The sequence below is a fragment of the Oncorhynchus nerka genome, linkage group LG27 (assembly GCF_034236695.1).
Source record: "Oncorhynchus nerka isolate Pitt River linkage group LG27, Oner_Uvic_2.0, whole genome shotgun sequence".
Classification (NCBI taxonomy): Eukaryota; Metazoa; Chordata; class Actinopteri; order Salmoniformes; family Salmonidae; genus Oncorhynchus; species Oncorhynchus nerka.
This window is the reverse complement of record NC_088422.1, coordinates 23,167,055-23,186,938: the sequence shown is the minus strand read 5'-3', so window position 1 is coordinate 23,186,938 and position 19,884 is coordinate 23,167,055. Positions and strand designations below refer to the sequence as shown.

Here is a 19,884-nt window from a genome sequence, read left to right as displayed (position 1 = left end):
GTATTGAGTGGAGGATGGATGGGGCCATGTATCGCGAGATCTTTGCCAACAACCTCCTTCCCTCAGTAAGAGCATTGAAGATGGGTCGTGGCTGGGTCTTCCAGCATGACAATGACCCGAAACACACAGCCAGGGCAACTGAGGAGTGGCTCCGTATTAAGCATCTCAAGGTCCTGGAGTGGCCTAGCCAGTCTCCAGACCTGAACCCAATAGAAAATCTTTGGAGGGAGCTGAAAGTCCGTATTGCCCGGCGACAGCCCCGAAACCTGAAGGATCTGGAGAAGGTCTGTATGGAGGAGTGGGCCAAAATCCCTGCTGCAGTGTGTGCAAACCTGGTCAAGAACTACAGGAAACGTATGATCTCTGTAATTACAAACAAAGGTTTCTGTACCAAATATTAAGTTCTGTATCAAATAATTATGTCATGCAAAAAAATGCAAATGAATTACTTAAAATCACACAATGTCTCTCACAGTTGAAGTGTACCTATGATAAGAAATTACAGACCTCTACATGCTTTGTAAGTAGGAAAACTTGCAAAATCAGCAGTGTATCAAATACTTCTTCTCCCCACTGTATGTACTTAATTGAACATGCGCTACCCTTGGATACAATACTGTAGTTCAAATCTATGAAATTCCCCTACTTAACATACTACTTGACTAGTTTGGCCCAAGCTTGCTTTGCAACATTAAAACCCAGTCAGTCTGTCTGCAAACAGTCTCTCAAAGTGCTTGATAGGAATACCCTGCCATTAGACACATACAACTGATTAATGTACACTGTCCCTGCAAAATGAAATTAACTCAACCTGCAATCCACTTTACTGACCTGACATTGTTCCACGTAATGGAAACAGATTATAATGTTAGAATACATTAACTTCCTGTTCAAATTCACTGGTATTACCTAAACAATCAAACCAAGAATCAATAACCAGAAACTATCAGAACTTTTACGATTCAACTATTCAGACCTGAATCCCTTACAGTCAAATATAGCCCAGTGAGCACGACTAACTCTCCTCTTCTTACCAGTGGAAAAAATATAACCTCTACTCAAACAACGTTCTGCCTTACCTCTATCATACGATTAAAACCAAACGTTACAACTGTCCCTTCTCTTTCAGCTTCACCCTTATGAAATGTTCAATACTTAAAAGTAACATGTAAGTCACCAAATGTATAACCTACATCAGTCAATCCATTAGAATAAAAAAACATTTTGGTGGGCACAACTCTATAGCCACTATCTGTGATTCAGTTATTTAAATATACGACTCCATATTAGATCGGAATCACCTCGCTATTATTTTGAATGAATTATTCTTTCAATTGAACCTAAACAAGCTATTAAAACGGTCTGTTTTTATCTTAAACAAACACTAACAACCATATCTTTCCAGGCAAAACATATCAATAGTTGAATTACAATCAGAAACCCAAATTTTAGTCTATTGGTGCATAGGCTGGGATACAAACCCGAGTCTCCCGTGTGGTAGGCAAGAATTCTACCGCTGAACCACCAACACTTTTTAAATTACGAAGACTCCTCGCAAATAACCCTATTTATAATTGCCTGTAGTCGTAAATTCCCAGAAAATAGCCCTAATTTAAAGGTCCAAGCGTTTCCCCAGCGAGGATTCTCATTAATCTCACTCTCGTTGTCTCTGCCTCTCTCTTTCTCTCCCGATTTGTCGCACCTGTCCTTCCCCTTATGTTTGTAATTATGGTGGTTGTGTCCTACTCGGTCACAATGTTGACAGGGAGCCTTACACTCCTGGGCGAAATGTCCCGTCTTATCGCAATTGAAATATTTTCTATCGTCTGATCCTGTCCATTTTTTTTCCGTCTCTCTTAGGTCCATTCCCTTTAAAGCCTCCTTTATGTTTGTCTACAATTTCCCTGATAGTTACTGTCAGATGCTCAGACTCAACCTGTTCTCTCTTTTTACAGTCTCAGTGATTATGGCCTACTTTATTGCAGTGTTTACACGGTGCCTCACAATCTCTAGCAAAATGACCCGGTTTGTGACAGTTAAAGCATCCATCTCCCCCTTTGTTTTGACTGTCTCTATCCACTTTTCTCGACTTTCTCCCTTCCTCTACCTCTATCCACTTTGTCAATAAGGTTGCTAAATCCTGTCCTCCTTTCTGTGCCTCTTCCTCTCTTCCTCCCTCAGCTCCCTGAGGACCAGCATAAGGGGGAGGGGGTAATGGGACGGGTGGAACCTGATGTGGCTGCCTCCGTTTCATTACCACGACCTCGCCGTCTGGATTTCCCCTCCTCCCCCTGGTCTGGGTATCATTTGGGTTTAGGTGATGTCTCTGTGGGAGATGTGGGAGTCCTCTCTGTCAGCTCCTGGCTACCTAATTCTTCCTCCTTAGTAGCTCGCTTTTTCTGGCCCCCTTAGATCTCACACTTTATACAACCATAAGTTCTACTTATTCTTGGTTGTTCCTTGTGACTTTTGACTGATAATTATTTGCGTGTGAGAGATATATTTATCTTCTTATTCTATGTGTGTGCATTTAAGACTGATTCAATTACCTCTATGTGTCTCACAATTGATGTGGATGTCACTACTCCCTATGTGTGTGCTCACACTCTATGCTCACAATCTATGTGTATCTCTTAACCTGTGTGCTTTTCCTTTCTTGAAACTTTATCTATAGAGGTGTCTTTCGGTCAGACATTAGGTCTCACCCGTATACAACCTATAAGCTATCTCCCAGGGTTTGTAAAGTCCTAGTTAACAGCCTATTTTTCGGTTGTTCCTTGTGCTTTTGACTCGTTAATATCTCATATCTCACTGCACTATATTAGGCTTCCCTTCTTCAATGGATAATCAGACCTAGACATGCGCCTCCTAAAGATCTGACCATCCCCTCCTAAGCGTCTTTAGACAGGGAACCTATATTAATACAATCAAGTCTCTGACCTCCTCTCTCATAATTATATTATTATATTTCGCCTCCCAATCTACGTTTCTGTGCCAATGTCTTTCAACCAATTTTACGTTTAAGGTCTCAACATTTAGCTAGTTTATTTTGGTAGTCATTACGGACCCCCCCCCCCCTCCTATTTGAATTTATACCCGATTCCTATCTTCCATTTGCACAGAATACTTGGTTCCCTTTAAAACATTTTTTTCCACACAAAATTCTAAAGAACGGTCACCAGATATAAACTCCTCCGGATATTTTAGTGTCTAAACACCCAGAATTCATTAAAATTCTTTACTCATCTCCGGTTAATTCCGGCATTCCCTTAAAATCATTTACCTCATTTAATGCAATCATACAGATATTATCCCCTATATCCGTGAATAAAGAGCACCAACCTTATTATTTGCAGCTGAGGTTTCAATGTGGTTTAGATTTTGTCACCGTTTTCTGTCGCATTTCTGTTGCCACCGGCCTGAAATGGAACCTCAATTTCCAGAGGGCAGGTCTTTAACATACGGATCTCTGATCCATCCGTGCACGGTTTTTGGGGGCTCCTATGGGAGGACAGAAAACAGGTATTGAAATCCAGCTTCGAAGGACCAAGCTGTCACGAGAATTTTCAATCCCAACTTTCAGTCAATAGCTTTGACCAAATCCCCGAGGTTTGTAAGACCATGGGTAAAATAATAATTAGGCAAAGACTCAGCTTTATGCAAAAGGTCTGTACAGTTTATTCCATTATATAGAGACATCCATTTTATAGCTGCGCACATACTTCCACACAAACAGTAGGTTTCCTACGCACATACTTCCACACAAACAGTAGGTGAGTTTTATCCTTCTCCATAGTTCTCACCACTGTGTATCACTACCCAGCCGACAGTTCCATTCCCCCGAGATTAGGGAAACCTTGAGAAGTACTCCTTATGCTATTATAAATTCCTCAGAGGCCTAGCCAGGTCGGTTCAAACACAGTTGAACTGTTTTCTGTGTTTTTCTTCGGCACATACATACAAGTTCAAATCCTAAGCTACGTCTTGCTCAGACAATCTGTGTTTTTCCACTATTCAGATACATTGTTTAATCTAATTCTGACTAAAACTACACACATCATCAGATAAAAAAAATGCCTACAATTATAAGGTTTCAGAGTGGAATTATTTTATCATTATCTTTCAACATATACATTATTTTATCACAAACACATGGTACCAAACTCATGGTACCAAACTCACGGTCTCAATTTCATTATATCGAACACATGGTACCAAACACATGATATCAAACACATGGTTTGATACTATTCCATTCACTCCATTCAAGACATTATTATAATCTGTCCTCCCCTCAGCAGCTTCCCATGGTTTCACTAGATCAGCATGTTTATCAGAGAGGAGTCTCTCCACAGCTGTCCCCTCAACCACAGTCTGGACTACAGTCTGCTCTTTAGCTACTTGCAGCCTGTCTCTCTCTCTGTCTGCCTCTCTCTGTCAACATGTTTCAGGTGACTTCACCAATTATGTCTGAAAGGTGCTCAACCAACTTGAGTAGAGGTGCAACCTAAAAATGTGTAAACATCATTGGACTGGAAAAGGCGCAACACTCGCTCACCATAAAACAATTATTTGTTTAATTAGGTTTAAAAGATGGACTTTCGGACAATAATGGCCTCCTTCAGAATTATCACAAAGGGAATGGTCAAGTTCATATAGAGCTTAGGGCAAACAATTAGGGACAAAACTCTCTTCAGCTGGTGATGCTAATGAGAGACGGCGGTAGACCGTGTAGGTTGGTGCTCAGGGTTTGTGGGGTAATATGGTCAATGTCTCCAGCTAGTGATGAAATACAGAACTGGAATCTGTAAAAAAACAAACTATTAGAAAACTGGGCAAGCTTTTTTCAACTATAGTATGTGTAATTGTTGTACAATGATTACTATATAATACATGTTGAATATGTTGGATATTGGAAAATATAAGTAAAGGTTTTAAGGAGATATTCATTGTTTAGGCTAGAGGAGGAAATTTAAAATAAAATCCAATGTGGGATTGAGCTCCTACAAATGAAAGATCTTAATTTGAGCCAGTTTGCTAAAAATAAAGTTCTCCTGCAACAGGGTGATCAAATTAAGATCCGACATCTGTACCACCAAAATAGCGACATGAGTTAATGTGATATGTCCCACCATGTTTTAAGCACAAAAGGCTGAAATTTCCCTCTCGCAAAGAAGCACTAAGGTCTTATGGAGGACAGTTCACTTTACTGTCACAAATTTGAAATGACGTGTTCCGACCTGAACCCTGAAAATCTGACCTTCTCTGTTGGGGTTAGAAGAAACTGGCAATTCTCCACCACTCACTCATATCAACATGGTAAGCTTGGATCCATGGCATCCCTCCAGGATTGGGAAAGGAGTACATAAGCCAGTAGGATTGATGGTGTTTACTCATTCAGTTCTCCAATTGACCCATCCTGGTGGAGATTTAAGAGCTGGACTCAGCATGGCATTACATAACACGTTGAGAATATATTGCAAAAGCAGAATGCCTAATAAACAGAGGACCGCACAATAATCTGCCTCTCCATCTGCACCGCTGGAGGCGTTGCATAACCTACATCCAGGTAGAGAAGCTGGGATGAAGTCACTGAAGATAGAGGTCAGTGTGTGTGTGTGTGTGTGTGTGTGTGTGTGTGTGTGTGTGTGTGTGTGTGTGTGTGTGTGTGTGTGTGTGTGTGTGTGTGTGTGTGTGTGTGTGTGTGTGTGTGTGTGTGTGTTATTGAAAGATAATGAGGCATGGGAAACAGAGTAGTGGAAGTGAATAATGAATGAGTCACCATGCAGCACTAAGGTTCTAATCACATCACATCTGCATAGTGGGTGGCATTGAGATTCCCAGAGATAGATAACTATTCTGAAATTGGGTTTATCAAGCCAATTCACAATCGCAAATCACTATGATTCAACATAATGTTCTCTGAGAATGATATTGTCTAATTCTGGAAAGAGCAGATAGTATTCTGCCAACAGATTACAAAATAAAACAAGCATGCAAAATGGTGTATGTGTGTGTGTGTGTGTGTGTGTGTGTGTGCGTGTGTGCGTGTGTGCGTGTGTGCGTGTGTGTGTGTGTGTGTGTGTATAGGCTACAAGGCTTATTAACTAATTGCTATGAGTTGTGTATCCTCCAGTAACAGTGATTAATTTGTAAATCAGGAGTTGCTGGAGCACATGAACATGAGACACTGAATGACCTGCAGAGCTCAGAGGTCCTGAAATATTAATGAGCGGTGAGAACATGCACAGTTGTTTTTTTTACAAAGATGCCATGAATGCACATTAAAAGACGTCATAGACTTACCTATGAAAATGATTTCTGAACAGATTAAATATTTACTATAGGTATCCCAGGATCCCAGGCCTGAGTGACAATGGCCAAAACAGATCTGGGACCAGTCTAATTCAGCAATTTACGGCACCTACAGTAGTGACGCACACTAATGAGACGCACACTCTATGGTAACTATACAGTATATGGAAGGAGTCCTAATAGAACGTAATATTGGCCTGTGTAAAGTGTACGTGTAACTATCAATGGACAGTTTCCACGAGTCACAACCGGCTGGCTTGTGGACAGAGCCGCACCTGTAGTGACAGCCATATTTCCTTATGCTATTGTTCCCATTGCCCTTTACATTTACATTTTTACATTTAAGTCATTTAGCAGACGCTCTTATCCAGAGCGACTTACAAATTCCCCACGAATGTTGAATTGTAAACTGATAGGGAATACATTTGAAGATTTTTAACTACATGGATTCCATGTGTTTGATGCCATTCCATTTGCGCCGTTCCAGCCATTATTATGAGCTGTCCTCTCCTCAGCAGCCTCCACTCACACACACACACACACACACACACACACACACACACACACACACACACACACACACACACACACACACACACACACACACACACACACACACACACACACAATGCTTTGGGTCAATATGAGGGACCATAAGCCTACCACAGCCTCTGCTGTCTTTAGTTTGTCTCATTGCCCCCAGTTGACTATTATCACAAAACCTATGTTTGGAGCGCCATCTGCTGGTTCATACTGGCCAAGACAACTGGCCCTTGAAATTAGAATTTTAAAAAATATTATCGTCTTCGTTAGTATTGATTCGTTTGCAGTTAGTACATGATATTGCTGCTCTCTGCTGTAATGGCAACGACAACATGTTGTTTTAATTGGGGAGAATAGGCAGCCTATAATAGATGTGATCCGACAAAGAATTAGGCCTAAATATGTTTATAAAAAAACACTTCGTTTTTATTAAAAAACAAGTTTAAAAATGTCATATTAGAGAAGAGGTCTGGCACCCCTCTGAGCCTGGTTCATCTTTAGGTTTTTCCTAAGGAGTTCATCCTGGCCACTGTGCTTCTGCTTATGCATTGCTTTCCCTTTGGGGTTTAGGCCAAATATATGTTATTTACTTTGTGACAACTGCTGATATAAAAAGGGATTTATAAAATATATTTTGTCATTTATTTATTTATATATAGCCTATATTTACGCGTCAAGGCACGATGGGTGTGGTATATGGCCAATATACCACTGCTAAGGGCTGCTCTTATCACGACACAACTCGGAGTGCCTGGATACAGCCCTTAGCCGTGGTATATTAGCCATATACCACAAACAACCGAGGTGCCTTATTGATATTATAAACTGGTTACCAACGTAATTAGAGCAGTAAAAAAAACATGGTTTGTCATAACGGTGGAATAAGGTCTGATATGCCCCGGCTGTCAGCCAATCTGCATTCAGGGCTCGAACCACTCAGTTTATAAATAGTAGTATCTTTATTGGAGTTATGCCATAAAGAATCACTGGTCCACATTGTCAGGCCATTGTGGAACAGGTTTATGCTCATTCTCCGGCGGCAGTAAGGCGGGCGAGACCATTATGGGCGAGACCGATTAACGGATCCGTACCCGGAAGTGGGTGGTTGAGTCACCGACTGGTCACTACAGATACTGCCTGCTGGGATGAGGCAAAGAACCGGAGAATCGCAGAGATTGATAGAAATCTGAGAAACCGAAAATCTCAGCCTTAATTGATCACACTAAAACACACGGCGCTGCCGTATTATTAATTACCTTGGCATAAACGGTAGAAATAACACCTCGCCAAAATGATGGAAGAGATACCGGTAGATAGATTTCAGGTGCCTAGCGCTGTTCAGGCGGAGATGCAGCCGCTTGTAAGTGGGATGTTTTTTTATAGGCTACAACTTGTGATGATAAATTAATGCATTGGCTAATACAGTATGTTCCTATACTGTTAGACTAGGCTACTTCATTTTTGACGCTATCAATTTTGCCTGTAATGTATTGTTGAATTTCGATAATGGCCTGGTGTTAATTTGTTGCATTTTGTTTTAGCTGTCTGATAAATGTAGAAAATGTCGTATTATTGGTAGGCAACCATAAGGTCACGAGAGTATGCCTGGCTTTATGGCGATGAGAAGCGAATTTAAGACGACCTTGATCAATATCCGTTGTTCAAATGATCGAGCTGCGTAGTGAGCATCGGTGATGCTTGGCGAAAATAACCATCCCAACCTCGCAGAGCCATCCGCTCTTGGGACAAACAAATGAGACAAAGCCTGTCATTGCAAAAATCGTAGGTAGTGGATTGGCATGTATGTAACAGAACATGTTATTATTTAATTGTTTGCTATTTATGAATATTACAAAGCAATTGGCTGGCCTATCGGAGCGAGTAAGGCCTAGCCCCCCTTCGATTACTTCATCATGCGGTGACTGCGTGGAGCGGTACCCTCCACGGCAGCATATGGCGTTTCACTCAGAATCAAACCTGCTCGTTGCATCAGATGCTGTAGGCATATAGTTAGTGTTGTGTCTCAGTAGACCATGTTAGTTTGCTGTATCGAGTTCGTTTTTCAAGTCCATGGTGGGCAATAATTTTGGCTTAAGGGCCACATCTAGATTTAAAAATTCAGTGGAGGGCCACACAATTTTTTCCTGAGCAATTTGTTAATCAGAAGCAATTTGCGGGCCTGAAAAGGGGAAGTTATTTTAAAACGTATAGGTCCATTATCATTTCTACATACTTGATGTCTAGTTTTAGACATTCAAGAGTGGTCTTCCTTTTTTACCCAAACCTCCCTCGGGCCAGATTGAATGGCCTGAAGGGCCGGATTTGGTCCGTGGGCCATATGTTTCCCACCCCTGCTTTGGTGGAACCTATCTGGAATACCATGATTCAGCGAAAGTGTTTGTCTGTATCTGCAGTGGCGTAGCTTTTGGGAGTTGTGAGTGTAATGTGTGTCATGGCAGTCAATGAATAGACTGTGTACAATTAAGATGTGACAACCTGACAACCTTTGATGTATGTGTAAAGTGCATATGTGTGTGTGAGCCGGACAGGAAATCCCACAAGTATATTTTTCTAATACAGTAGCAATATGCCTATTGTATTTACTAGCCTATACATAATGACAATGTCATATAAACATCCCAGAACGTGAGTCGTGTGACACCAATCTCTCACTACTGTGATGCAATTTAGAACCTCTCTCTCCAGGACCCGGCATCGTCCACGGCTTCTTCGGAGGCAGACTCAGACACGAGGGAGGGCGAGCCAGTCACTATTAACTACAAGCCCTCTCCTCTGCAGATGAAGATAGGTGAGCGTAAGAGGTCTCAGCAGAACCTAGTACCTCTGTTTATTTCAGCACCTTGGACAGTGGTCACATGTCCGGAGAGCAATACAAAGATGTTGTGGGGAGAAATACAAGGTTCTGTAGAAGGGAGCAATACAAGGTACTGTAGAAGGGAGAAATACAAGGTTCTGTAGAAGGGAGAAATACAAGGTTCTGTAGAAGGGAGCAATACAAGGTACTGTAGAAGGGAGCAATACAAGGTACTGTAGAAGGGAGAAATACAAGGTTCTGTAGAAGGGAGCAATACAAGGTACTGTAGAAGGGAGCAATACAAGGTACTGTAGAAGCGAGCAATACAAGGTACTGTAGAAGGGAGCAATACAAGGTACTGTAGAAGGGAGCAATACAAGGTACTGTAGAAGGGAGAAATACAAGGTACTGTAGAAGGGAGCAATACAAGGTACTGTAGAAGGGAGCAATACAAGGTACTGTAGAAGGGAGCAATACAAGGTACTGTAGAAGGGAGCAATACAAGGTACTGTAGAAGGGAGCAATACAATGGCTAGGTTTAGTGTCAAGGCTTAAAAGGCATACATACCTGTATAAATACATTGAAACACCTCATTGGGATGACCAGAAAATGACATGGTAAAATAATGACTCAATTTAACAATTTTGTAAAAAGACATGTCTTTGATGAGCAAACCCTACTCATGATCCCCTTTGAACAAATGTTCCCATAACATCTGGGATGAGGGAGGGAGTCACTGTTACTGTTGGATGGCCCTAGTCCCGCACACCAGATATTTCCTTGCCAAGCCCAGAAGGTCTGTTATATCAAAACCTCAAACTAGCAAGCTGTAATCATTAGCCTGACTTATGTACCCCCTATTCCCATCCATATGCTTGTGTGAGGCAACATGAAGATTTTAGAAAATGTATTTGTGTTCTTTCGTTTTTATGGGGAAGTTTTCCCCACAAGTGCGACACATCACCCACAGATTAGGATACTATCATTATTTTTTGTCTGTGAAGCTTCGCCCTTTAGTTAGAAGGTAGCTAACTAGCTACCATTTATATGTTTCTATTTGGAACCACGCCTTGTAGGTCTAGTAATGTGATTTGCTAAGATCGAATAATGACAAAATACCTTACTCTGTAAATTCACTCAGAAAGTTGACTCAGTAAGTTCATTAGGGCCAGAATTGAGTCGTTCTTGCACCAGGTGTGAATGTGCTGTGTGTGTATAATCTGGGGATGTGGTGATGGCCTTGGTCTGTCATCTTTGACACATCTCTGACTCAAAACCAGATGACCAGTTGAATGGTGTCAGGAGACTGGTTATCTGAGAGCTGCCATGGCAGGATTGTGTCTGTGGCCCTCTATATTTGTCAATCCTCTGATGTCACATCTTGTGATGTGCAGAGAAACAGCGAGAGCTGGCCAGGAAGGGATCACTGAAGAATGGCAATGCAGGAAGTCCAGTGAACCAGCAGCCCAAGAAGAACAATGTCATGGCCAGAACACGGTGAGAGCTGACCTCGGTCCTGACTAGGGCCTCCTCCCTTTTGGCCCTTCATTCATTGTTTTCTTTCTCCCTATGTCCCTCTTCACTGGTATCTACAACCCCTCCCATTTCTTTCACTCTCACTCACTCTCTTCCTCCTGGTCTGTTCTACCTCTTCCTTCTTGTGTTCTCACTATCCTGCCCACCTCTACCTTTCCCTCTTTTTCACTCACTCCCTCTCTCCTCTCCACAGGCTGGTGGTGCCCAATAAGGGCTACTCCTCCTTAGACCAGAGCCCTGATGAGAAGCCCCTGGTGGCCCTAGATACAGACAGGTAGGTGATATCGTACACATAATGTCACGTGTCCACCATCACCCTTTACTATCAGACCTGCCAACATGGATACAGTATTTAGGTTATCAAATCAAATTTTATTTGTCACATGCGCCAAATACAACAGGTAGACCTTACCGTGAAATGCTTACTTACAAGCCCTTAACCAACAATGCAGTTAATAAAATATTTACTAAATAAACTCTAAGAAAAAAAAATCATCAATCAAAAAGTAACACAAGACATTTACATAACAATAACTAGGCTATATACAGGGGGTACCGGTACCGAGTCAATGTGCGGGGGTACAGGTTAGTCGAGATCATTTGTGAAGTGACTATGCGTAGATAATAAACAGCGAGTAGCAGCAGTGTAAAAAAAAAAGGGGGGATTCAATGTAAATAGTCCATGTAGCCATCTAATTAGTTTAGTTGTTCAGCAGTGTTATGGCTTGGGGGTAGAAGCTGTTAAAGAGCATTTTGGTCCTAGACTTGGCGTTCCGGTACTGCTTGCCGTGCGGTAGCAGCTTGGCCCCAGTGAAGTACAGGGCAATACGCACTACCCTCTGTAGCGCCTTGCGGTCAGATGCCGAGCAGTTGCCATACCAGGTGGTGATGCAACCGGTCAAGATGCTCTCGATGAAGCCTCCCGGGTGGCGCAGTGGTTAAGGGCCAGCTGTGCCATCAGGGTCCCTGGGTTCGTGCCCAGGCTCTGTCGTAACCGTCCGTGACCGGGAGGTCCGTGGGGCGACGCACAATTGGCATAGCGTCATCCGGGTTAGGGAGGGATTGGTCGGTAGGGATGTCCTTGTCTCATCGCGCACCAGCGACTCCTGTGGCGAGCCGGGCACAGTGCGCGCTAACCAAGGTTGCCAGGTGCACAGTGTTTCCTCTGACACATTGGTGCGGCTGGCTTCCACTGCGGCTTGGTTGGGTTGTGTATCGGAGGATGCATGACTTTCAACCTTCGTCTCTCCCGAGCCCGTACGGGAGTTGTAGCGATGAGACAAGATAGTAGCTACTACAACAATTGGATACCACGAAATTGGGGAGAAAAAGGGGTAAAATAATTTTTTTAAAAAAAGATGCTCTCGGTGCTGCAGCTGTAGAACTTTTTGAGGATCTGGGGTCCCATGCCAAATCTTTTCAGTCTCCTGAGGGGGAAAAAGTGTTGTCGTGCCCTCTTCACAACTGTCTTGGTGTGTTTGGATAGTTTGTTGGTGATGTAGACACCAAGGAACTTGAAACTCTCGACCCGCTCCACTTCAGTCCCATCAATGTTAATGGGGGCTTGTTCGGCCCTCCTTTTCTTGTAGTCCTCAATCAGCTCCTTCGTCTTGCTCACATTGAGGGAGATGTTTTTGTCCTTGCACCACACTGCCAGGTCTCTGACCTCCCTATAGGCTCTCATTGTTGTCGGTGATCAGGCTGTTGTTTCGCAAACTTAATGATGGTGTTGGAGTCGTGCTTGGCCATGTACTGGACATTTACTCCTGAGGTGCTGACCTGTTGCACCCTCAACAACCACTGTGATTATTATTATTTGACCCTGCTAGTCATCTATGAATATTTGAACCTCTTGGCCATGTTCTGTTATAATCTCTACCCGGCACAACCAGAAGAGGACTGGCAACCCCTCATAGCCTGGTTCCTCTCTAGGTTTCTTCCTAGGTTCTGGCTTTTCTAGGGAGTTTTTCCTAGCCACCGTGCTTCAACACCTGCATTGCTTGCTGTTTGGGGTTTTAGGCTGGGTTTCTGTACAGCACTTTGTGACATCAGCTGATGTCAGAAGGGCTTTATGAATACATTTGATTGATTGATGTAGTCGTGGGTGAACAGGGAGTATAGGAGGGAACTAAGCATGCACCCCTGAGGTGCCCCAGTGTTGAGGATCAGCGTGGAATATGTGTGGTTGCCTACTCTTACCACCTGGGCGTGGCCCATCAGGAAGTCCAGGATCCAGTTGCAGAAGGAGGTGTTTAGTACCAGGGTGCTTAGTTTAGTAATGAGGTTTGTGGGCACTATGGTCTTGAACGCTGAGCTACAGTCAATTAACAGCATTCTCACATAGGTGTTCCTTTTGTTCACGTGGGAAAGGGCAGTGTAGAGTGCGATCAGTTAGGCAGGTTATCTTCACTTTCTTGGGCACAGGGACTATGGTGGTCTGCTTGACACATGTAGGTATTACAGACTCGGCCAGGGGTTGAAAATGTCAGTGAAGACACTTGCCAGTTGGTCCGCGCATGCTTTGAGTAAACGTCCTGGTAATCCGTCTGGCCCTGCGGCTTTGTAAATGGCCCTGCGGCTTTGTAAATGTTGACCTGTTTAAAGGTCTTGCTTACATCGGCTACAGAGAGCGTGATCACACAGCTTCAGTGTTGTTTGCCTCAAAGCGAGCATAAAAAGCATCTAGCTCGTCTGGTAGCCTCGCATCACTGGGCAGCTCGCAGTTGGGTTTCCCTTTGTAGTCCATAATAGTTTTCAAGCCCTGCCACATCTGACGAGCGTCAGAGCGGGTGTAGTAGGATTCAATCTTAGTCCTGTATTGACGCTTTGCCTGTTTGATGGTTCGTCTGAGGGCATAGCAGTATTTCTTATAAGCGTCTGGATTAATGTCCCGCTCCTTGAAAGTGGTAGCTCGAGCCTTTAGCTTGGTGTGGATGTTGCCTGTAATCCATGGTTTCTGGTTGGGAAATGTACACTGCTGTACAAAAGTTTGTTTTTGAAAGAAAAGCAAATTTTTTGTCCATTAAAATAACATCAAATTGATCAGAAATACAGAAATACAGTGTAGACATTAGCTAACACAACATGCCAATTGAACACAGGAGTGATGGTTGCTGATAATGGGCCTCTGTATGCCTCTGTAGATATTACATTACAAATCAGCCGTTTCCAGCTACAATAGTAATTTACAACATTAACAATGTCTACACTGTATTTCGGATCAATTTGATGTTATTTTAATGGACAAAAAATGTAATGTATTCACTGTGGGGACGATGTTGTCGATACACTTGTTGATGAACCTGGTGACTGCGGTAGTATACTCCTCAATGCCATTGGATGAATCCCGGAACATATTCCAGTCTGTGCTAGCAAAACAGTCCTGTAGCGTAGTATCCGCGTCATCTGACCACTTCCGTATTGAGAGAGTCACTGGTACTTCCTGCTTTAGAGAATGATGGTCAGATATGCCAAATGGAGGGCAGAGGAGAGCTTTGTATGCATCTCTGTGTGTGAAGTAAAGGTGGTCTAGAGTTTTTTTTTCCTCTGGTTGCACGTGACATTTGCCTGCATTAAAGTCCACGGCCACTAGGAGCGTCGCTTCTGGATGAGCGTTTTCTTGTTCGCTTATGGCCTTATAAAGCTTGTTGAATGCGGTCTTAGTGCCAGCATCGGTTTGTGGTGGTAAATAGATGGCTACGAATGATATAGATGCGAACTCTCTTGGTAGATAGGGTGATCCACAGCTTATCATTGGTTATTCTAACTCAGGTGAGCAATATCGCGAGACTTCTTTAATATTAGACATTGCACACCAATAGTTATTGACAAATAGACACACACACCCGTATCTCGTCTTAGCAGACATAGCTTCTCTGTCCTGCCGAAACACGGAGAAGCCAGCCAGCTCTGTATTATCTGTGTCGTCATTCAGCCACGTCTCTGTGAAACATAAGATATTACAGTTTTTAATGTCACGTTGGTAGGATCGTCTTAATCGTAGATCGTCCAGTTTGTTTTCCAATGATTGCACATTGACCAATAATACAGAGGGTAGTGGTGGTTTACTCTCTCGTCGACAAATTCTCACAAGGCACCCAGACCTGTGCACCCTGTATTTCCGTCTTTTCTTCACGCGAATTACTGGATGAGGGCCTGGTCTCCGGGAAGCAGTATATCCTTTGCGTTGGACTCATTAAAGAAAAAATCTTCGACCAGTTTGAGGTGAGTAATCGCTGTTTTGATGTCCAGAAGCTCTTTTTGGTCATAAGAGACGGTAGCAGCAACATTATGTACAAAATGAGTTACAAACAACGCGAAAAACAAACAAAATAGAACAGTTGGTTAGGAGCCCGTAAAACTGCAGCCTTCCCATTCGGCGCCATTGTGACAGGCATGAGGTGAATGTACATATAAGATCAACAGTGATGACATGAATCTATGTAAATGACCATCCACTTCCCTTTATGTTGCAGTGACGATGACTTCGACATGTCCAGATATTCCTCATCGGGATACTCCTCAGCCGAGGTGAGATGTGTGAGGGACCAGGTACCTATGCACTCTGGGTAACACTACCTAAGCCCGGAACAGATACAACAGCCGTCATAAGGAGAAACGAGATGAGACAAAACTAACCAGTTTTAGAATTTTGTGTTGTAGAACAGCTGCCTAAAGAACGGGCATTCAGATCAAAAAGACAATACATGTGGTTGCGACCATTTCCATTGTGATGGTGCCTCTTTACAATTGATTTAGTTTTTATTTATTTAACCATTATTTAACAAGGAAAGTAAATTAAGAACAAAGTCTTATTTACAATGATGGCCTACCCCGGCCAAACCCTAACCCGGACAACGCTGGGCCAATTGTGCGTCGCCCTATGGGACTCCCAATCTCGGCCGGTTGTGATACAGCCTGGACCACAATGACTGATGTACTTTGAAACAAAGCTGCCTCTGGTTGTAACAAGTTGTTGTAGCAAATTAGTATCATGAAATGCATGCACCAGAAACAGGGTGGACTTTCGTGACTTGTCAGAGAAATATCAGCAAGTAAGGCTAGCTAACTGCAGCAAAATAGCTATCTGTCTGGTAGGCTAGCTAGCTAACGGCTTGGCTAAACACAGAAGATCTGCACACTGTTAAATGGACACGTCTCTTCTTTAGCTAATATTTTAGATATTGAATCTTAGAAACTCCAGCAGCTGACATGAGATGTTCTAAAACTAGATCAAGCAAACCTCAAACTGCATAAAAACTGTCTTGTCTCGTCTCAGCTGTTGTATCTGTACTGGACTTTACAGTCATGCCTGGCCATTGCTACTCATCCCCACCACACTTACAATCTTCATGTTCTCTCCCTTCACAAACCTCCTTACAGTAAATGCAGATTACTGTTGGATAAAATCTCAGGCTACCTTTATTAATTTAAGGTCACCACAACTGACCCATTCTCAAAACCACTTACATTACATATTTTAGCCTTATGTCTTTGTCATTAAACAATTTAGCTACTGTAACAAGACTGTCTTCAAAAGCCTGATATGATCGCTGAATTAAGTCAACTTCAACAATTTATGATAAAACAGTGATTATGGCTTTCACAGTGTAACAATATGACTAGCCTTCAGTTACATGGGTACTCCTTGAAGACTACTTATCTGAGAATACTCATCTGGGAGGAGACACACTAGTCTAAGCCTCTCTGATTCCTCCTGGTCATTATTGTGTAATACAAGTGAAAATAAAAGCAAGGTCAGTTGATAAAAAAGGGGTGTAGGCGATAGTCAGGCATGTTACTAAGGGGTGTAGGGGATCGTCAGTCATGTTACTTAGGGCTTTCACCGTGTGAAAAGCCTTTAGTTACATGGGTACTCCTTGAAGACTCTACTTAATAGTCTTAAGTCTATGGTAGAGTTTCTGCTGCCCCAGTAATGTGACATTCCCCTACACCCTCTAGTAACATGACTGACCATCCCCTACACCCTCTAGTAACATGACTGACCATCCCCTACACCCTCTAGTAACATGACTGACCATCCCCTACATCCTCTAGTAACATGACTGACCATCCCCTACACCCTCTAGTAACATGACTGACCATCCCATACACCCTCTAGTAACATGACTGACCATCCCCTACACCCTCTAGTAACATGACTGACCATCCCCTACAACACCTTAGTAACTTGACTGACCATCCCCTACAACACCTTAGTAACATGACTGACCATCCCCTACACCCTCTAGTAACATGACTGACCATCCCCTACACCCTCTAGTAACATGACTGACCATCCCCTACACCCTCTAGTAACATGACTGACCATCCCCTACACCCTCTGGTTACATGACTGACCATCACCTACACCCTCTAGTAACATGACTGACCATCCCCTACACCGTCTAGTAACATGACTGACCATCCCCTACACCCTCTAGTAACATGACTAACCATCCCCTACACCCTCTAGTAACATGACTGACCATCCCCTACACCCTCTAGTAACATGACTGGCCATCCCCTACAACACCTTAGTAACATGTCTGACCATCCCCTACCACCCCTTAGAACATAACTGACCATCCCCTACGACCCCTATTAACATGACTGACCATCCCCTACAACACCTTAGTAACACGACTGACCATCCCCTACGACCCCTTAGAACATAACTGACCATACCCTACGACCCCTAGTAACATGACTGACCATTCCCTACACCCCTTAGTAACATGACTGACCATACCTTATACCCCCTAGTCACATGTCCATATGTCCACCCTTGCAGCAAATCAACCAGGACCTGAATATCCAGCTGTTGAAGGATGGTTACCGGCTGGACGAGATCCCTGACGACGAAGACCTGGACCTGATCCTGCCCAAATCTGTCAACCCCACCTGCATGTGCTGCCAAGCCACCTCCTCCACCGCCTGTCAAATCCAGTAGCCCACACATCTGCTGTGAGTTTACTCTGCCATTAGAGCGGCGACAGAGAGCATTGATAGAATATGATAATTATATGAAAACAAATAATCAACTTATCGGGCAGAAAGTTAAATGTAAAAAGAAAAAATAGGGGAAAAAAAAGGAAAATTAAGACAAACAAAAAAATGTTAAAATACGACTAACAGTGATTACTTCCTCCTATGGTAGGACATGCACTTCTGTTTGTGTTTGAGATCTGGGAGGAGACACATTAGTCTAGGCCTCTCTGATGCCTCTTCCTGGTCAATATTGTGTAATACAAGCAAAAATAAAAACAAGGTCATTTGATTTAAAATATAATTTTCATGTCCCTAAATAGGAAATATTATCTTAACTGCTGGTGATAAAGCTGCTCTGCTTACTTGACTTTGTCATATTTATTGCATTTTATTTAGTTCATTTTTGTAGTTATATACTTTTTATTTAAAGGATCTGTATGATTGTATGTACTGGGCTGTGTTATCTGGTATCTGATACTGTAATTTGGTCCTGAAAGCAGGGTTGTCTAGCACCGGCCTGTCTAGCACTCATTCAGTCTACCTTGACACTCTTGCCCTGTTTCTTATTGTACTGGTTGGAGGTATTTATGGTTTTTAGGAATGAATGCATTGCAAAGGGATGACATTCATGATGAGTACCTACTGTAAAGGGATTGGGAAATGTATCTGAATTGGCTGTTTGTTCCCACATCTTACACACTCTGCTACTTTGTCCATTCTTCATTGATTTATCACTTTTGAATGTGTTATTCTTGCACATTTGAGTTTGTTTGGGTTCTAAGGTAATATGTGTATGGTGATTAAGGTGATTGCTAACCTGCGATGACCCTTATTCAAGAGGATGATACAGCACTCTATCATTGGACTCATTCTACAACACAATACTTGTCCAGTTTGCTTACACAATTCACCCCAGTAGAGGCCAAAGGGAACAAGTGGTTTTGTTAAGTAAAAGTATAAGCCAACTTTAGATAGCTTTTTGGATACAGGCTGTTGACATCCTACCATGCCCCTCCCACAATGTGTCTAACTAACCACTCCTGCTATCTTGATTGGCACAATCATTCTAAATAGTGTCAATAGAGCAGACACGCAGCAGGGGGTGGGATGCAGTTTATTTTCCTCTCGTGATTGGTTGGAAAGTGATCAAAGGATCAGAAGTATCATTAACTTTGAGTACTAATCCCTCACTGAGTCCTTCACTCGACCACCTCAGAGTTGATTTGCGATTAGAGTATGCCTTAAATATTCAAACAAAATGTGTGTATTTATTGCCAGTCTCATGACCTAATGTATTTTAAAGGGATTTGCAGTATGAATGTACGCATTTAATTTTTTTCATTTAGACAGGTGATTATTATTATTTATTTTACTATTGTGTTCTCATGTAGACACTTACATTCTAGTATTTAACAATGTTACTGTCCTGTGTAGTGTATAACATCAATAAACACAAAGCCAACTGAACCTGCTTGGGGTGTCTACTGCATACTGGGGAATTTTTCTAAATGCATTTCTGTAGCCAGGTGCATTGATAATGTAGCGAAAACTCTCTCACAGGGTGACGGCAGGTACTAAGTTCATTAGAAATCTAACAATGAACATGTAATGGAATACATTGTTGAAATAAGTAAGCCTACATGCTGACTGGAATGTATTTAGCTACATAAAAAAATGCATATGG

General features: G+C 42.6%; 1 protein-coding gene across 2 annotated transcripts; it reads left to right on the top strand.

Annotated features, from left to right (window-relative positions):
• Positions 1-7,945: 7,945 nt before the first annotated feature.
• On the top strand, positions 7,946-19,667 carry LOC115111381 (protein FAM219A-like). Of its 2 annotated transcripts, none has more exons than XM_029637376.2 (6): positions 7,946-8,218; positions 9,550-9,667; positions 11,069-11,171; positions 11,404-11,484; positions 15,686-15,740; positions 18,004-19,667. In XM_029637376.2, the coding sequence occupies exons 1-6, from the start codon at positions 8,150-8,152 to the stop codon at positions 18,160-18,162; spliced, it is 585 nt and encodes a 194-aa protein (XP_029493236.1). In that variant the 5' UTR covers positions 7,946-8,149; the 3' UTR covers positions 18,163-19,667. The 2 variants fall into 2 exon arrangements, with proteins under 2 accessions (XP_029493236.1, XP_029493237.1); XM_029637377.2 differs by having other exon boundaries at positions 7,947-8,218; positions 9,565-9,667.
• The last annotated feature ends 217 nt before the right edge of the window (positions 19,668-19,884 follow it).